The sequence below is a fragment of the Loxodonta africana genome, chromosome 9 (assembly GCF_030014295.1).
Source record: "Loxodonta africana isolate mLoxAfr1 chromosome 9, mLoxAfr1.hap2, whole genome shotgun sequence".
Taxonomy (NCBI): Eukaryota; Metazoa; Chordata; class Mammalia; order Proboscidea; family Elephantidae; genus Loxodonta; species Loxodonta africana.
This window is the reverse complement of record NC_087350.1, coordinates 123130200-123148985: the sequence shown is the minus strand read 5'-3', so window position 1 is coordinate 123148985 and position 18786 is coordinate 123130200. Positions and strand designations below refer to the sequence as shown.

The 18786-nt window shown below is 60.3% G+C and overlaps 2 protein-coding genes across 4 annotated transcripts; one reads left to right on the top strand and one right to left on the bottom strand.

Moving 5' to 3' along the window:
* The first annotated feature begins 1372 nt into the window (after positions 1-1372).
* On the top strand, positions 1373-2572 carry RNF208 (ring finger protein 208). The gene has a single exon (XM_003423565.3). The coding sequence runs from the start codon at positions 1526-1528 to the stop codon at positions 2312-2314; it is 789 nt and encodes a 262-aa protein (XP_003423613.3). The 5' UTR covers positions 1373-1525; the 3' UTR covers positions 2315-2572.
* A 3381-nt stretch (positions 2573-5953) lies between these two features.
* NDOR1 (NADPH dependent diflavin oxidoreductase 1) lies at positions 5954-18763 on the bottom strand. Of its 3 annotated transcripts, none has more exons than XM_064290748.1 (14): positions 18544-18763; positions 18139-18216; positions 12126-12223; positions 9573-9671; positions 9387-9488; positions 9085-9288; positions 8328-8449; positions 7993-8213; positions 7811-7918; positions 7536-7650; positions 7246-7392; positions 6988-7106; positions 6745-6839; positions 5954-6668 (listed from the first exon to the last, which is right to left on the bottom strand). In XM_064290748.1, exons 1-14 carry the CDS (start codon positions 18676-18678, stop codon positions 6524-6526), a joined length of 1788 nt encoding a protein of 595 aa, XP_064146818.1. In that variant the 5' UTR covers positions 18679-18763; the 3' UTR covers positions 5954-6523. The 3 variants fall into 3 exon arrangements, with proteins under 3 accessions (XP_064146818.1, XP_064146819.1, XP_064146820.1); XM_064290749.1 differs by having other exon boundaries at positions 7993-8090; XM_064290750.1 differs by having other exon boundaries at positions 18139-18167; positions 18544-18651.
* Positions 18764-18786: the final 23 nt, after the last annotated feature.

The following is an 18786-nucleotide window of genomic DNA, read 5'->3' as shown; positions in this document are numbered from 1 at the left end:
CCCCTTTGAGCCCGCAGGCACTGGGCACAGCTAAGGGCATCCTGAGAACCCGACTCCTGGGCGTTCCCAGCGGGGGCTGAGCGGAAGGACAGTCAGAGGCCGTGACTCTGGCGGCGGTGTGGGGGGAGTCAAGGCAGGGGAAGGTCGCCCACGCACAGCGCGGACCCCTGGGAGGAGTCCCGGGGGCCAAGCTTTCCTGCGACCCACCTCTCCGCCCCTGTCCCTCCCCTCCTGCATTATGAGGCGTAGGGAGAAAGAAGCAAGATTTCCCTTCAAGGATGGGGGGCTGCTGGTGGTGGTTACCAGGCCCCAGGTCGCGAGGCGGGGCAGGGGAGGGGCCACGCAGGGGTCCCCCAAGAGCAGGTGCCAGGCCCGGGCGGACTGAGGGGCGGCAGAGAGGCTGGCTCCGCCCCACGGACCCCGCGCGGGTTCCCAGACGGGTGGTGGCGCTGCGGGCGCAGGCGGGCGCCGCGCGCACTGCGGTCCCCGCGTCTCCGCCGCAGAGCGCGCCACGCTCCGCACGCACCTGCCGCTGCCGCCGCACGGGCCCGAGCGCGGCCCAGCCCAGCCTTGCGCCCCCGCGCCCCTCCGTCCGCCGAGGTTGCCGCGGCACCGCCGGAGCTGCCCAAGCAGCCGCCAAGGCGCGGGCGCCGCAACTGGGCCTGCCTTTCAGACAACCTCTGCGGCGGCGGCGGCGGCGGCGGCGCGCGGCCCGGGACGCCAGGCTGGGGCAGGTGAGCGCGGGGCGGGGCGGCGACCGGGGCCCCCTGGGTCGGGCTTCTGGTTCCGCACGCCGGGAAGGGCGGGTTCTCTGGAAGGTGCGTCAGTCTTTGGGGGGTGGGCGCCGGGAGGGGTTGGGTCCCGAGGCCGGCGGGTGGGGCACCGGCGGCCAGGTTAGGGTCGGAGGTCAAGGCGCTCGGGCTTTGTGCAGGGTGAGGGTGGGGGCGGGTCAGGGGTGGGTGGTCCAGGCGCTGCCCTCACACCGTCTCTCACCTGCAGCCCGGGCCTGGCACAGGCCTCTCCTCCGCTCCTGCCGAGGCGCCTGCGGCCCAGGTCCTCGGGAGGCCGGGGCACAGGCTAGCTGCCTTCCCTGGGTGCCCTGCCCTGGAGCCATGGGGCCCACCTAGCCCCCACCTGCCCCGATGTCCCGGCGCAGGGACTGCTGACCTTGGCTGCAGGGGGATCCCCCCCAACTCCCCCTCGCCAGCCCCCGAAACCCAGGACCCTGGGTGAGACCCTGGGCGAGACCCCCGGCCCAGGGAAGCTTCCCACCCTCCCCTGCCCTCCTCTCCCACCCCCACCCCCTCCCCTTCCTCCTCCTCCCAGGACTGGACCAGAGAAGCCACTGTGGCCACTGGGGGGGGCCCTGTCCCCCCAGCTCTTGCCGGCTGCCCCCAGGAGTCCACGGGGCGGTCGAGGTCCCCCCCAGGCCTGGCGGGACCAGGATGCTGCCCCTTTGCCTCCCCCCCGACCCCACCCAAAGCCCCCATCCTCCCAAACATCCAGTCTGACCGAAGACAGCCGGATGCCGGCTGACCCTGGGCCCGAGGCGGGCAGCGGCTGGCCGGGCCTCCTCATGTCCTGCCTGAAGGGACCCCACGTCATCCTCAAGATGGAGGCCATGAAGATCGTGCACCCTGAGAAGTTCCCTGAGCTGCCGGCGGCTGCCCCCTGCTTCCCCCCTGCACCCCGGCCTACTCCTGCCCTGGCACCAAAGCGCGCCTGGCCCTCAGACACGGAGATAATTGTCAACCAGGCATGTGGAGGGGACATGCCTGCCTTGGAAGGGGCACCCCACACCCCACCCCTGCCCCGCCGGCCCCGCAAGGGCAGCGCAGAGCTGGGCTTCCCCCGCGTGGCGCCTGTGGACGAGGTGATTGTGAACCAGTATGTGATGCGGCCAGGCCCTGCGGCCCCAGCAGCCCCCTCAGCAATGGCGGGTGAGCCCCTGGAGTGCCCCACCTGCGGGCACACATACAACGTCACTCAACGGCGGCCCCGCGTGCTGTCCTGTCTGCACTCTGTGTGTGAGCAGTGCCTGCAGATCCTCTACGAGTCCTGCCCCAAGTACAAGTTCATCTCCTGTCCCACCTGCCACCGCGAGACCGTGCTCTTCACGGACTACGGCCTGGCCGCGCTGGCCGTCAACACGTCCATCCTGAGCCGCCTGCCCCCAGAGGCACTGACCGCCCCACCCAGTGGCCAGTGGGGCGGTGAACCCGAGGGCAGCTGCTACCAGACCTTCCGGCAATACTGCGGGGCTGCGTGCACCTGCCATGTACGGAACCCCCTCTCCGCCTGCTCCATCATGTAGCCCCCACTGCCACCGCCAGCCCTTGCTCTGCTTTTCCAGGGACCCTGCCCACCTGCCCGCTGACCCCTCCACGCTCACCGCAGCTTCTGCCCCACCCCGTGTGGTACTGTTGCTGCAGCCAACTCTGCCATTAAAACTCTTTGCCAAAGTCTGCACCTCGTTCCCTGGACTGAAGCTGGCTCCTGTGGCCTGGGCCCAGGTCCAGGTTGGGTGCAGGGGTTGCAGCCCAGACATTGGGCCTGGAGCTGCTGCCGGGACCTCCCGTGTGGCAGCCACTTGTGCAGGTGCTCATGTGGGCTGGGCCTGGCCATTTGCCTGTGGGCCTGCGAGTGCCCCCATGTTGGAGCAGAGCTGGCCAGCGCTTGGGCAGAGCAGGCCTAACTGGTTAAAGGGAGGTCTCTTCCTCCATACTGGCTGCACGCATGGGGTTGCTGTGCTGGGTGCCACTCAGAGTCATCCCAGTCTCTGTTAGCCCCACTGTCCACCTGGCCCTGAGCTTGGGTCTGGGTCCTCCCAGGTGGTGTGGGAACTGTCTTCAAGGCTAGGCGAGGAAGGGTTTGGGACAAAAGTTGGCTGATATTGTGGTGGGGGTATGAGGACCTGGGAGAGCCTTCTGTCTGGCACTGAGCCACCGAAGTTTGGAGAAGGGACCTTGGCGGGGGATGCGAGGAGACTGGCCTGGGTAGTGAAAATGGATGGGTGAGAGTATTAACAACAGTGACAGGAACATTACTGGCATCGGTACCAGCTGCCATTTATTGAGAGCACTGCCGTGCTGGGCCCTGCCTTAGCATGTCACATGCTCCCTCCTGGGCCATCTCATCCACAGCTGGTGAGGTCGTGTGGGGCTGTCTCCTTCTTCAGGTGGACAGTGGGGCTCAGGATGAAACCTGGTGAGATCACACAGGCAGTCCATGGACAGCGGAGCCGGGCTTGAGCCCAGCACTCTTGGGCACCCAGACCTCAGTGGCCCTGGCCATTGCCATGAAGGGGCATCAGCTGTGCGTGGGTGCCTCTGCTGTTGTCCAGCCCCCTGGCTGCTGTGGCAGGTCCTGACCCATGTCCGGTGAGGACACCCTTGCAGCAAGCAGGCTAAGCCTCCAGAGGCGTCATGGGCTCCTCCCCTCAGTAGCTCCGACCTTCAGGGAACACATGCTGGCCCTTATCTAGAACACAGGTGGATGGTGTGCCCTGTGGGCTCTGCCCAGGGCCCTGCCCAATCCACTGCCCTGGGTCACTTCAGACTTCTCTGAGCTTGGCAGTCCAAGCCCAGGGCCCTCTGCAGAAAGGGCAGTTGGGGGTGCTGGAGAGGGGAGTCCTGGGCTAGGCCTCAGCCAAGAGGGGGCTGGCCCCTCTCATGGTTGTCCTTGGGTGGCCAATGTCTGGCCACAGAGTGGTGCTGGCTTCTCTGACCCAGCCCCGGGGCAAACCCAGGCTCTCCGGCTTAACGAAGGCAGCTCTCGGTTAAAGGCCTGAGTTCAATGTGGGGCTTTCAGCCTGGACCTCAGCTGTGGTGCCCAGGCTGCCTGACCGCTGGCTCAGTGGCCTGCACGGTCCAGGAGCACGAAGAGCAGCCCCAGCAGCATGAGTGGTGTGAAAATGAGAAGCAACCCTAGCAGCTCCAGGCTCAGCAGGCTCAGCAGCGCCAGGCGGCGGGCACAGGGTCCCCGCTCCCGCAGGGCCCAGAGCCAGGCACCCAGGCAGGGTGGGCAGGGCAGAAAGGGCAGGCAGCCCCGGGCGCCCATGGGCCCTGCCAGGAAACGCAGCTGGTAGCGGTGCTCCAGGGCAGCCCAGGGCCCAGGGCCGCGGTGGGGCAGCACAGGCAGCGTGGGAGGCGGTGGGCGCTGGGGCCCATCGGCCCGCAGCAGCTCCTCCTGCAGCTGGCAGATCTCCCACTCCAGCATGGGTGTCTTCTGGCGGCACAGGGGGCAGCGCACGCGGCCCATGTCGGTGCTGGAGTTGGCGCCCAGCAGCTGGTGTAGGCAGCCCGCGCAAAGGCCATGGCCGCAGTTCAGCAGCGCCAGGCGGTGCTCGCCGGGGCCGTAGGGCTCCGTGCAGATGGGGCACTCGTCCTCGGGGCTGTCCGCCTCTGGCACCTCCAGCGGTGGGGCCATGGTGCCGGCTGACGCTGCAGTCCCCAGCAGGGGCTCACGGTCCAGCAGGCTGGCATCCGGGGCCACCCTGATCCTCGCGCTGTTCTCTCCTTCGCCTGCCTGCACTTGGCACCCGGAGTCCAACCATTCGGGGCTCATGGGGGCCAAAGGTGGGCTGGGGGGTCCAGTGCTGGGGGCTCCGGGGCAGTAATCACGATGGGCCGGCTGGGAACCCAAGGCTGCGAGGTGTCCGGGAATATGAGGGTCGGGGTCGCCCTCAGGGTCGGAGCAGCGTGTGGGCTCCACCCTCGCTCCGGTACTGACCTCGCGGCGGGCGGCCGGCCTCCTCCGCACTGGAAGTAAACTTCGCCTGGGCCCCGGCGTCCTGCGCCAGCTCCGGGCAGCTCCTGGGCCAGCGTCACGCCGTCCCCAACCAAATCTGGGCCAGAGCCCAGCTGTGGCGCCGTCCAGTTCCCGCGCCAGCAACGACCGACCGACCGACCAGCGACCGACCAACTGTCACCGCCAGGCTCGGGAGGTGCGGGCAGGCGGCAGGACCACTCCAACAGCACTTCCTCCAGAGCACCTGGAAGCCCCGCCCCTCGGCCCGGCCTCCTGGAAAGCGATGGCGGGACCGCCCACCGGCCCGGCCCCTCGCACCTCCCACGCCCCGTCGCCTTCCGGGTCCCCTCCCTGCCAGCCCAGCCTGCCCCTCTGCTCTGCGGTCACCTGGGCCGGGCTGACCTGCCTTGGGAGCTCTAGGTTCTGATGAGCAAACAGCAGGTGTGCGCCCCAGTACAACTCAATCTCAAAGCACTGCAGGGCAGCTCAGCCAGAAGTTACTGAGCAATGGAACAAAGACGTGAGCACACACAAAAATACACGCACGAACGTGCACGCACAGAAACACACGTGCACACATACACAAAAGGCACACACACACACACAGAAACGCACATAGGTACACACACATGCACAAACACGTGCACACATACACAGGTCCACACATGCACTAATACACATACACAGGTGCACACGCACACAGATGCTAACATACGCAGAAACACGTGCACATATACGTGGGTGCACACAGAGGCAGAAATACATAGAAACACGTGCACACAGGCACAAACACGTGCACACATGCACAGGTGCACACACGCACACAGGCACAAACACAAATGTGCACACATACACAGGTGCACAAACACGTGGGCACACACACAGACACGTGCACACATACACAGGCACACACAGAGGCAGAAATACATAGAAACACATGCACACAGGCACAAACACAAACACGTGCACACATACACAGGCACACACACACAAGCAGAAACAGAAACACGTGCACACACAGGCACACACACACAAGCAGAAACACAGAAACACGTGCATACACAGGCGCACACATGCACACACATACACAAAGCACACCTGCATGCACACGCCCACCATGGGGGGGCCACCCTGATGTGGACAGTCAAGCGGCCCACCCATCACCTGAGGCAAAGGAAGATACACACAGAAGAGACACCAAGGGAGTAGTCAGGCAACCCAGGGACCATAATTTATTGCCCCACTTTCACCTTCCTGGAACAGGAAGGTGCTGTGCTGGCGGAGCTTCACCCTCAGCTCCACAGGTAAGCCCTTGTCCTCACTGCCCCCAGGTGTGGGGCCTGCGCCCCGGTGGGCCTGGCATTTCATGGTGTGGTGCAGGCACCAGTGACTGGAAACTGCGCTGCCCCAGACTGTGGTGGGATGGCAGGGATCCCAGGGCAGGGGTGGAGGCAGGGCCAGCTCTCACGCGGACCCATTGGGCTCCTGGGTGCTTTCCTGGGTCACTGTTCCTGCCCGTGGGGAATGGGCCAGCAGGAGGTCCTGTCCCAGCCAGCAGCCCAGCTCCAGCCAGACCACGGGATGGGCATAGGCCATGGACGCAGGGTAAAGAAGCCGAGGTGCTGGTGAGGTGAGGGTGGCCGAGGGCGGCCCACAGCAGAGGCTGGAGTGGGCTGGCACTATGTGCAGGGGCTCTTGATACTCAGACAGGCCCAGAGGTGGGGATGCCCCCAGGCACATGCCCTTTAGACTCCTTTCTGGGCTCACTGGAGGCTTAGGCCCAGGTCTCTGCCTGGAAGCGCAGTGTACGCTGGAGCCTGGCTAGGTAGCTGACTGCATCGGGGCCAGAAAGCCCGCCCTGCTCCTGGAAGATTGACGTCAGGGCGCTGGTGACAGCAGCTGGCATGGACTTGGCATTGCTGAAAAGTGGGCAAGAGGCTTAGTGTGGCCTGGAACCCCTGGGCTAAGCTCACCCCTTCCCCATGCACTGCTTACCCTGCCAGGTAGAAGTGGGCACCACGGCGATCCAGTAGCTCCCATACCAGGGACCCAAGCTCCTGCAGCCGGTGTTGTACATACACTTTCCGCTCCTGTGGGTGGGGCAGGAAGCAGTGTCTGTACCTTGCGCCCCTCTGCTCCACCCAAGGGGGCTGAGCCTGCACCCCATCTTGCCCTCCAGGCCAGGGGGGCTGAGTCTATGCCCTTCGGGACCCCCGTCCCCAGCCTGGGCTCACACACCTGCTCCCTAGAGAAGGCCGTGACCAGGGTGAGGCAGCCCCTCCTCTCCAGCTCCCGCCACTCAGCCTCCCAGTAGAAGTCTTGGTCCCTCTGGCGGCAGCCAAAAAACAGGACGTTTCCTAGGGAAAAGCACAGAGACTTGAGATGGGGCACAGGCACAGGTGCTGGGGCCTCCTGCGAGGCCTCAGGGGTCCCCTCAAGGAGGTCCCGAGAAGCAGACTGCACTGGGCCCCTGCCCTGGGACCCCTGTGCACTCACCAGTCTGGCCCTGGGCTACCCGCTCCTGGATGGCTGCTCGGAAGGGCGCCACACCTGTGCCGGGCCCCACCATGACCACAGGTGTGTCCAGGGTCTCCGGGAAAGCCAGGCCTCCAGGCCGCACCCATAGAGGCACCCGGACGGGTCCTGTTGTAGGAGGGAGGTAGCGTGAAGAGACAGCAGGGCCAGGCTGAGGACTGTAGGCCCCCAGCCCAAGACAGGCTGGACTGCATGGGGGAGCAAGGACCCTGGGCCCCGACAACCCCCACCCCCACGGAGCAGAGGGCCACCTTGGCCAGGGTCCAGGGAAGCCAGCCAGCAGGAGCAGAGACCCCGGCGGGGCTCCTTGAGGCGCGTCCGGTACTGCACCACAGCCACCAGGATCTGCAGACGCCCAGGGAGGGCCTGGGGGAAGGGACTGTGAGTGTGGGTTGGCCACTTGGCTGCAGGTGCTGCCACCTGCACCCTGGACTCTGCTGCCTGATGGTCACAGCCCCCTTCTCCACACCTCATCCCCGCCCCTGTTTCCCCAAAGCCAGCCTGGCTGTGTCCCTGGAACCCTCACCGAGAGAGAGGAGGCAATGGAGAAGGCACGGGGCCGGATCGGGGGGATGAGGTCCAGCAGGTAGTCGGGGGGCACAGCACCTGCCGTGTGTGGAAAGTCACAGAGCACCTGGGGGGGGAGCGTCCCTCAGGCTGGCCCGAACCTCATCCTGGGCTCAGGGCCCACCTGCCGCCTGTGCCCACCTCCAGGATGGTCCTGCGGGGCCGGTTGCAATAGTCATAGAGCCCTTCTTGGCCTTGGGCAGAGCTGAACTCCAGCAGCTTCTCCCGTTCCAGCTCATCTGGGGAGAGGCCAGCCAGGAGCTCAAAGAAGGAACGGCGAGGGACGCTGGCGATGTCCAGGTACTGTGACACGAGGTGCCTCATGGAGCAGGGCTGAGGCAGCCGTGAGGGGCAGGAGACATCTGCGGCAGCAGGGTGGGCGGTGGGCTGGGGGAGCTGGTGGTGGGTCGGGTCATGGGGGAGGGAGGGGATGGGGATGGGAAGAGCAGGGGCAGTCTGCTGGCCTTCAGGCTCACCTGGCTCCCGGGGCTGCAGTATAAACCACGAGTCAGGGTCCAGGGCCAGCACCTGGCAGAACTGCTGGACGTGGCTGGCTGAGTTCTCAGGCTGGATTAGCACAACGTCCCCGGCAGCAAAGCTATGTGGGAGAGCACCAAGGGCTGCAGAGCCACGTGGGCTCAGTGCGGGGTACGGGGCACGTGTGTGTGGGGAGAGTGCGGGGCTCAGTGGGGAGTACATGTGTGTGGAGGGAGGGTTGGGGCTCAGTGGGGGATGTGTGGGAGGAAGGTGTGGGGACAGTGAGGGGTACATGTATGTTGGGAGAGGGCACTGGGCCTTCTGGGGAAACTGGGAGAAAGGAAGCAGGCGCCCTAGGAGGTGAGGATGGGGGCACTGAACAGAAACCGTCTCCCCTGCAGGTGAGCCAACCTGCGCCTCCTCCCTGGCCACCATACCCACGCCCTTCTGTGGGGAGGGACTGTCTCTCTAGACCCCAGATCTGTGGCCCACCCTCACCCTGGGCTCTCTGTTGAGGGCACCGAGCCATGTTCTCTACATCTCCCCAGGATGCTTGGCACCTTGCTGTCCAGTTAGACCCTGGCACCCTGCTGCTCTCGGGCAGACCCCTGCTGGACTCCAGTGCTCCACTTCCCCAGGTGGACCCTGGTGCCCTGCTGCCCCGTTGGATCCCGGCACCTGCTGACCCTGGGCAGACCCCAGGGCCCACTTAGTATTTTGGGTCCTGCTTGGGCCAGGCCCACGCCAGAGCCCCACCTGATCCCAGAGCCCGCGATGTCGAACTCAATCAGCCGGACGTCCTGGAAGTGTGTGGGGCCGGTGACCCTCTGGCTGGAGACCATGGGTGCCAAGAAGGGCTGGAGCTCTGAGGGGGGTCCCTGAGGGCCTGCCATGGGCATATGCCACTCCTCAGTCCTGGGAGCCTCCTGTAGAAGCTGCAGCATGAACCTGGATGGCAGACTAGGGAGAGGGCAGGGGCTCAACCTAGGCTCCCCAGGACCACACGCCCACAGCCTCAGGCTGTGGGAAGGTTCTTGGGCAGGCCAGGCTGCACTCACGGGACTCCAGGTGGGATCATGCTGAGGCCAGGGGGCACTGGGTGCAGCGCCAACACCTTTCCCCACAGGTCGTTCAGCCAAGGGTCAATGGCAGCATTGGGTCTGTTGAGAGCACGCATGGGTACATGAAGGACCTGGTGACGGCAGCACCCTCCCTCTGCCCTGTCTGTAGGGATGTAGACTTACCCCAGCTCATGCTGGTCGTCACCTAGGCACGTGGGCAGGAGGGCACAGCCCCCAAGCTGCAGCAGCCTGCGATGCAGCTTCTTGGCCACAAAATTGAACCTGTGGAGGGAACAGAGTGAGGCTGGGCCAATAGGGACCCCAGGTGCCAGGCAGCCCCTGTGTGCACTTTCTATCCCAGCCGTACCCTGGAGGGGGGCAGGGCACTGCTGAGGGGGCCAGAGCAGCCCCACTAGAAAAAACCCACCCTCTGCCCACTTTCTAACAAGGTTCTGGTGTCACTGCCCACCGTGTGTCACCGAGGGTGGGAACCAGAGCCTCAGGGCCCACAGGAGGACTCTGGCCGCCTCCACTGAGAGCCTGCCAAGGGTGCTGTGGGCCTGGGGCTTGTCCACCTGCACACCTGAGAACATGTGCACAGTGGGGATGGATGTCCACACACTGCGCACGACAGGCTCCAGGTAGAGTCAAGTCACATGGCCACTCCATCCTCTCTTACCTGAGAAGACCTCAGAGCCCTCCCCATGGGTCAGCGTTGGAGGATACTGACTACGGGCACACAGACTTAACACCCCTGGTCCCCTGCGTGGGCAGTTTGAGGTTTCAAGATTCCAGTGTCTTAAGATGCCATGCAGACCCTTGAACACAAACCCTTCAAAGCTTGAACACCAAGCACTATTCCTTAGAAAAGAATGCAAAACCATATACTATTTGTTCAGAGGCACAGTTGTGTGTGCAGAGATACTGAAAGAAAACAAGCAGAGATGGCAGCCATCCCACCTCTCGGGCAGGTGGGGTGCTGAGGTGAAATGAATTCCTTTATGTGGCCTTGTGCCTCGGTTCTTCGGAAAAACTGCTTGAAGGATTTTCCCCCAGTCCTGAGGAATTACCTTTGCCCTAGTTTTCTACCCCAGAGGGTCTGTTACTTTTGTCCAGGCTGAATTACGTTTCCTGGGTAAGCTGTAAACAACTTTAGGTTTGGTACTTTTTGTCTGGCTCTGGGCTACAGCCTACTCTGTGATTGGTCTATTTTACACACCTTGCAGAGTTGGCCAATAAACTTACGCAAATGAAGTAACTCTACCCTACTATGCAAATGAAGCGTGTGGCCTACTGAGGATGGTCAGTTTGTGGCCCTGGTGAGAAGGCCATACCTTGAAATTGACCAGGAGTTTGCTTACACATGCAGCCAATCTCATAAAAATTAACACTGACAGAAACAGAAAAAAAAAAAACCAAGAAAGGTAAGAAGGCACAAGCAGAGAAAGAGATGGTGAGGAAGATCCTAAAAGCTGTAACACAGGTCGTGGGCTGTGACACTGAGGACAGCGAGATGCTTGTGGCAGTGACAGGCCTAGAAATGGCCCTGAGGCACCGTCAGTAGTGACAGCAGAAACCTGCTGCGAGGCATGTAGCTTAGAGAGCTGACAAAGCGGCCACACTGGCTAAGAGCTGGGTCAGTTGGCAGTGGAGAAGCTGACAGCAGGGGAGGCCTGTCCTGAGGGGGCCGAGAGGAGGCCTGTCCTGAGGGGGCCGAGAGGAGGCCTGTCCTGAGGGGGCCGAGAGGAGGCCTGTCCTGAGGGGGCCGAGAGGAGGCCTGTCCTGAGGGGGCCGAGAGGAGGCCTGTCCTGAGGGGGCCGAGAGGAGGCCTGTCCTGAGGGGGCCGAGAGGAGGCCTGTCCTGAGGGGGCCGAGAGGAGGCCTGTCCTGAGGGGGCCGAGAGGAAGCCTGCACGGCTGAGGCTGAGAGGGACCGGGCATGGCAGAGAGAAGGACCTGCTTGCTTATACGGCCGAGGAGCTGAGAGAGCTGTCCTGCGCTAAGAAGGGAGGGATGTACTCTCCACTTCAGGGGAGCCTTCCAGACTTTGCCTGCGTGTTTCCTGATCCCGACCGTGAGCTGTGGCCTGTTACTTCCTTAATACACCACTTAACCCTAAGTATGGTCTGTGCGCTCTGTGCGGCCACTGCAACAGATTATCGAACCCAGCAAAGACGACAGTGCTATGGGAGGACAGCTGGTGTCCAAACTGGTAAAGGAGTTAGAGAGTGGAGGTATGTCTGACCTCTGCCTCACAGGGATCCGCTTTGGGCCTGCTCTTGATGGTGATTCTCATTGTTCCCCCTGAAGTTAGGCGAGGTCTGACACTACCTTCTTTTAGGCATTCACGGGCGGGGCTCAGGCCGGGCCCACAGGCCCCAGTGGTGCTGATGACTCCTTGTCTGCCACTGGGCTAGACAGGCAGCAATGCCCATGGCACTGCTCTCTATGCTCTTTCTGCAAGTCTTACAGGTTTCACAGTCTGTGTTTATACACACATTGGGAAACCAGGTAGGTCTCTGTGCCATTAGCACATGACGGTGACCTGTGGTAGGGCCGCCCACATGCTGGCTCTGAACCCTGGATGTCAGCAGCCTCTTCTGCTCCAGTGTCCTTCCCACCCTGGGATGGGAGGGCCTGGTGTGAGTGCGTGCTCCTCCACGGGTTGTCTGTGGGGATGAGGTGCAGCCATCACAGGTGCCCGCAGTGACCTGGGAGAGCCATCCCTGCTGACTCACTTGGTGTACGAGGAATCCCCAAGGCCCAGGACGGCAAAGTCCATCTGGCAGAGGGAGGTCAGTGGCAGGTTCTTCCGGAATATGAACCTCCAAAAGTTCTGCAACCAGAAGAAACCCTGGTTAGAGTCCCCGACCCCTGGGCCAGCCCTGCAGCTCTCAGGAGTAGGTGGGACCAAGTAGCAGGAATGGCGGGGAGGGCATCAGGGGGGTGGAGGAGACTGCCAGGCCCAGCTTGCAGGATGAAAGGCCACAGGGTGGGTAAGAGGGCTGCCCCAGGTCCCTTGCCAGGGCGCCCACCCTCTTGCTTCTAAAGATCCTATTTTATTAAGACAATAACACAGTTTATTCTGATTACAGCAGTCAGACATTTAGATAAATACAGAAAACCACAAACAAAAAAAACTACACCAAGCTACCACCACAGAGTGTAGGGCGGGGGCCACGCCCTCCAGGCACAGGGCATGGGACCAGGCAGCAGGCAAGCTGGCATTTCCTGATGGGGGAGACGGAAGAATAGGATATGTCCTGGAGGATGACGGCCAGGCCCCAACCCAGGAGGCCATCTGGTGGGATGATGGCAGGACCTGAGCCTCGCTTTCTCTCACCCCAGCATCCCCCAGCCTGTGACTTCCAGCCTGGGCTTCCACAGCCTCAGGTGGCTCTAGGCCGAGCTGCCACATCCAACAGGCTGTCTTGGTCTTTGCTATTTACTCTCTTCTGCAGGGCTCCCACCCTGGGCTCCGAGCCCCTGCTCTTCCTGACCACACGAGGCTCTGCCTGCCCTGTCCTCACGCTCCTCTGCCCCTGCTCGCTCACCTGGCCCTGCATGCTCACATTTCCCACTCCACACACCCACCACTGCACAGCCTGCCCCAACGAGTCCTGTCCCCAGGGACATCAGGACCCCAACCCCGAGGTCTGAGCCTGTGTCTGCAAACATATCCCTTCCATCCCCAGCCATGCCAATCACAGCCAGCCTGGAGGCCTCATCTAGAACACCTCATGTACTTGGCCCTGGCAAAGGGTCCAGCCCCTGCCTCCTCGCAGCTGCCAAAGGGGCCTCCAGCACACAGGGCTCACATGTGGCCTGTCTTCACGCCTCATGCCTCCCTGAGCACACGCTGCCCAGCCTCCACCCCAACCTGCCCAGCTCCTGCACAGGGGAGGGTGTGGGACCTTACACCCCTCAGAGGCCCAGCCCCGCTTGTGGCTGACACCCCGTCAGACAGACTCCCAGGTCCCCAGCTCCACCTCTTTTGACCACACCTGGCAGTCAAAGGCTCATACCTCCTGACCCCCTCCTCTACGTCTCCTGGGTCAGGGCCCGTGTCCCGGAAGCCTGGGACGGCCTTCTCGCTTGTTTCAGTGGAGAACTACCTCTTGGGCTTCCCAAGACAGGGGTCATGAGAAATAACGTCTCATATGAAAATGTAAACATCCTGATTCTCCCCACAGCTGGTTCACAGGTGGGCCAGGCATACTCTAGGTTGAAGTCATTTTCCTCGAGAATCCGAGGCTCTGCTCTAGGTGCTCCAGGTTCGCCTCCAGCTTCCAAGGTGGCTGCTGGGAAGCCAAAAGCTGGTCTGCTGTCTGCTCCCTTGAGTGTGGTTCCATCCCTGTCGCCCCGGCACCATCCCCAAGAGCTAAGTCTATGCCCACAAGCCCCGCTGGGCCTTGCTCTTGTGGGGTGGGGCCTCCCGGCACCTGTAGGCTCCATCAGGTGAAGACTTGCCCATCAGTTCTGTTGCTCATCCTTGATAACTTCCTTCCCACTATCTTGTGTTCACGCTGAACTTTCTGGAATGACCTTTAAATTCTGGTATTTTCTCTTTCCATGTTCTATTTCTCTGCTTTTTGTTATACTTGCTGGGAGAATCCCCTAACTTTATCTTACAACCTTTCTCCAAGCTTTTCCTTGGTCTCTGATTTTGTCCAGTTTAGTGTTTCTGTGGCACCTGCTGTTTCCTCCTTCTCCGCAGAGCAGCCTCCGTGGTCCTGTCCCAGCTGTCTGTCCTTCACCCCAGAGTCTTTCCTCAGATGTGCCCTGTTTACACTGAGAGGCGCTAACAGACAGCTGTGAGGATGGGGGCCTGTCGACTGGCTTCACGGCAAGGAGGTGGGGCAGGGGCCCTGCCTGTGGGAGCCTGTTCACCTGGCCACGTGGTTCCCTAGGAGGAAGCATCTGGCCAACCTGGGAGCTGTGCTGCCGCAGTGCTGTTGTACAGGCCTGAGGTGAGGCTGGGCTCTTCCTCCTGGGGATAGAAGAGCACCTCACCCTGGCCTCTGCACCCAGGCCCCAGTCTGCAGCACCATCTGGGAAGATCCCAGATCTCTACGCTGGCTCCCCGCGCAGGCCTTCTCTCGGGGCAGCCATCCTGGCACTGTTCTCTATCTGCACTCACTTTTGAGTTGGTGACTCCTGACATCCAGTGTGACTCCACCCTGACTGCAGAGCATGGCTCAGACCTGAGGGGCGGGGGGGGGTCTCTGCTCTCTCTCTCCTCCCCATGCTTCCCAGCAGATGAACCCACCCTCTACTCACTGCCCTTCTCTCTTGACTCCAGGAAGGCTGCCCTCCTCCTGTCGGAGCACAGCCATCACCCCGTGCTTGGCTCTTAAACCTTCGGCTTCACGCGGACTTGCCCCGATCTTCATCTGTTATGCATTGAATTGTGTTCCCCCAAAATGTGTTGTAAACCTTAACTCTATATCTATATCATGTCCATTTGGAAAAACGTTTTAATATATTAATGAGACAGTATTAGAATAAAACATCTTAAATCAATCTCTTCTGAAATGTAAAAAACAGGTTAAACTAGCAAGCCAGCAAGCAGAGCTGGGAGAAGATAGATGCCTCGCCACATGAAGATGACCAAGGAGCCAAAGAATAGAAGCTGAAGAGACAAGGACCTTCCTCCAGATCCGACAGAGAGAAAATCTTTCCCTAGAGCCAGCACCCTGAATTTGGGGTTTTAGTGTCCTGAACTGTGAGAAAATATATTTTTGTTTGTACAGCAGCGCTAGAGAACTAAGACACCAAACTTCAACCTCCTTCTCGCCAATCTTTTCTCCAGCAGCATTTGAACACGTCCAAGTCTCTCTCATCTCATAAATACCTTCTCAACCCTGCACATCCTTCATGGACAAATTTAAACAAACAACAAAAAACCATGGAAGAATCTCTTCACTCACTTCTCACTCGCTCTTTGATCCCCGTACTCTAACTTCTCTTCCCAGGAAGACTCTCTTCACTCGCCTCTCACTCGCTCTTTGATCCCCGTTCTCTAACATTTCTTCCCAGGAAGACTCTCTTCACTCACCTCTCACTCGCTCTTTGATCCCCGTACTCTAACTTCTCTTCCCAGGAAGACTCTCTTCACTCGCCTCTCACTCGCTCTTTGATCCCCGTTCTCTAACATTTCTTCCCAGGAAGACTCTCTTCACTCACCTCTCACTCGCTCTTTGATCCCCGTACTCTAACTTCTCTTCCCAGGAAGACTCTCTTCACTCACCTCTCACTCGCTCTTTGATCCCCGTACTCTAACTTCTCTTCCCAGGAAGACTCTCTTCACTCGCCTCTCACTCGCTCTTTGATCCCCGTTCTCTAACATTTCTTCCCAGGAAGACTCTCTTCACTCACCTCTCACTCGCTCTTTGATCCCCGTACTCTAACTTCTCTTCCCAGGAAGACTCTCTTCACTCGCCTCTCACTCGCTCTTTGATCCCCGTTCTCTAACATTTCTTCCCAGGAAGACTCTCTTCACTCACCTGTCACTCGCTCTTTGATCCCCGTACTCTAACTTCTCTTCCCAGGAAGACTCTCTTCACTCACCTCTCACTCGCTCTTTGATCCCCGTACTCTAACTTCTCTTCCCAGGAAGACTCTCTTCACTCACCTCTCACTCGCTCTTTGATCCCCGTACTCTAACTTCTCTTCCCAGGAAGACTCTCTTCACTCACCTCTCACTCGCTCTTTGATCCCCGTACTCTAACTTCTCTTCCCAGGAAGACTCTCTTCACTCACCTGTCACTCGCTCTTTGATCCCCGTACTCTAACTTCTCTTCCCAGGAAGACTCTCTTCACTCACCTCTCACTCGCTCTTTGATCCCCGTACTCTAACTTCTCTTCCCAGGAAGACTCTCTTCACTCACCTCTCACTCGCTCTTTGATCCCCGTACTCTAACTTCTCTTCCCAGGAAGACTCTCTTCACTCACCTCTCACTCGCTCTTTGATCCCCGTACTCTAACTTCTCTTCCCAGGAAGACTCTCTTCACTCACCTGTCACTCGCTCTTTGACCCCCATACTCTAACTTCTCTTCCCAGGAAGACTCTCTTCACTCACCTGTCACTCGCTCTTTGATCCCCGTACTCTAACTTCTCTTCCCAGGAAGACTCTCTTCACTCACCTCTCACTCGCTCTTTGATCCCCGTACTCTAACTTCTCTTCCCAGGAAGACTCTCTTCACTCACCTCTCACTCGCTCTTTGATCCCCGTACTCTAACTTCTCTTCCCAGGGAGCCACTGAAACTGCTCTGCCCAAGGTTGCCACCATCCCCTTGCTGAGAAAACAATAGGTCTGTCTTAGGCCTTATCTTAGTGCCTCCCCCGGACTCTGAGCACTACAGACCTTCTTCCTGAAGCATCCAGTCCCCTGCCCTTGATCTTGGGTGTTGCACTCCCTCTTCCTGCTGCTTGGGACACTTCTGCATCCCCGTTACAGCCTTTTCTCTGGGCTTCCACACCCCAACGTTCAGGGCAGCCTGTCTTCAGGGTAGCTGCTTCCTTTTCTCATACGGAACCTTTCCTGAGCTCCTCTCACCCATCCCCAGACCTCCATGGTACTCTGTATGTCAGCCACTCTTGACACTGAATTCCAGCCCAGAATCCTCCTCTCAGTCCACACCCACTGGCACCTCCAACTAGGGTGTCTTCCAGGCCCCTGCCCCACTGTTTGCCCTCATTTTCTGTGAGTGAAATGACCTTCCATCCCAGTGCCAAGTCTGAAGCTCTGTCTCGGTTCTTCTTTCTTATCTTCACATCTGTGCAATTACATGTCCTGTCTGTGATCCTATTTTGGGGTGTGCCCACCTTCCTCTGCCCTAGTCGTCCCCCAGCTCAGACCATGAGCATCTCCTGCTGGCACTGTGCATCTGCTGGCATTGTTCTCATTCTGACACCCTGTTCTCCCCAGTAGAAAAGGCGTGGTCTGATTAGAACAATGGCCTGGCGGTGTCACCTCCAAGCCCAGGAGCTTCAATGTGGCTGCCCTGACTCTCTGGGATTGGGCCAGCTCCTTGCTTCCCTTCTCCTCCCCTCCCATCCTGATACATTCCTTGTCTCGGCCATAATGAACTGTCTTGCTCTTCCCATAGACGATCCAGTTTTTCTCTCCTCCATAGGCTGTTCCCTCTTCCCTGCTGCCTGGCTAGCCCTCTCTGTCCTCCAGGACTCAGCTCATGCTCCTTTTTTTGAGAAAGCTCTCCCCGAGCCCCAGGCTGGGCTAGATGCCTCTTACCAATGCTCCCACAACACCTGGCCCTTGCCTTAGCAGCATGTACTTCCTAGTATTATAACTGCCTGTCACACTTGTTGGTTATGCTATGTTGTGACTCCCAGGAGGCTGGAAATGTGGCCACAGTGTTCACAGACAGAATATGATATGTGCTGAGTAGACATTCCAAGAACCATAGAGTGCTCCCTGAAGGTCAAATAGTCTAGAAACACACACAAGTCCCAGACCAGGCTCATGTATACTACCCTGGAAATACACGTGAGGCTACGATGGAAGACAAGGGTATTTAGTAACCTATGAAATGTTTACTAGGGAGGACAACCAGGGTCTCCAGCTCCTCCCGGATCCCAAGGGAAAATGAGATGCACGTGAGCTTGCAGTGGACACAAGACAGTTAGTTACTGTGCTTCTCCGACTCTCAAGACAATGGGGAGAGGATGAGGACTGAGGTAGGATCTGAGCTCCTGAGCAGGTGTAGACTCATCAGCTCTGCCTTACCTTCATGTTGTCAGGGGGGTCTCCTTGGCCTGTAGTTGCACAAACAAATATCACCAAGGGCTCGTTAATCAGATTCACCTCAACAAAAAGACAAGCGCGTAAGACCTCCCGCTGTAATGCGCAGGCAACTTACCACCCCACCCCCCTTCGGAGTGAAAGGGACTCATGAGGACGCTTAGAGTTCCGAAGGAAGGAAAAGTACAGTCGAGAGGCCTGCCTGCCTTCTCGCCTTCAGCCTGCGCCCTCCTACCTTGCCCCCCTCCTCCCCAGCCTCCCGTTCCCCTGAAACCGCCAGAATCGAAGGGCCCGGTCTCAGACAAAATGTGACGCCCTGAGTCCAGGGCCCTGAGGGCCAGCACGACAGGCCTGCTCGGGACCCCCGCTTAGGCCCTCGGGGGCCCTCACCACTGGGTAGGAGTCCAAGGCCAGCACCCGGCAGCGCAGCCGCCGGCGCCGGGCCTCGCGGCCCAGCCTCTCGGCCGTATCTTCGGCCGTGCCAGTCTGGCTGCCGAAGAGCACAAGAAGCTGCGGGCTCGACATCCGAGGCGCGGCCTGGGGTCTCCACAGGAAAACAGACCGGCGAGAAGACAGCGCCCCCGAGACCGAAGACTACCACTGCCGACTTCCGCCGTCGGCCGGAAGTGACGC

Bases quoted from the DNA above. Each gene is read 5' to 3' on its own strand.
- RNF208 (XM_003423565.3), top strand. From the start codon at position 1,526: ATGCCGGCTGACCCTGGGCCCGAGGCGGGCAGCGGCTGGCCGGGCCTC.
- NDOR1 (XM_064290748.1), bottom strand. From the start codon at position 18,678: ATGTCGAGCCCGCAGCTTCTTGTGCTCTTCGGCAGCCAGACTGGCACG. The intron at 7,107-7,245 runs GTGAGTGCACAG...GCTTTTCCCTAG, and splicing joins GGTAGCCCAGGGCCAGACTG to GAAACGTCCTGTTTTTTGGC. The intron at 6,840-6,987 runs GTGTGTGAGCCC...CCCCACCCACAG, and splicing joins CGGCCTTCTCTAGGGAGCAG to GAGCGGAAAGTGTATGTACA.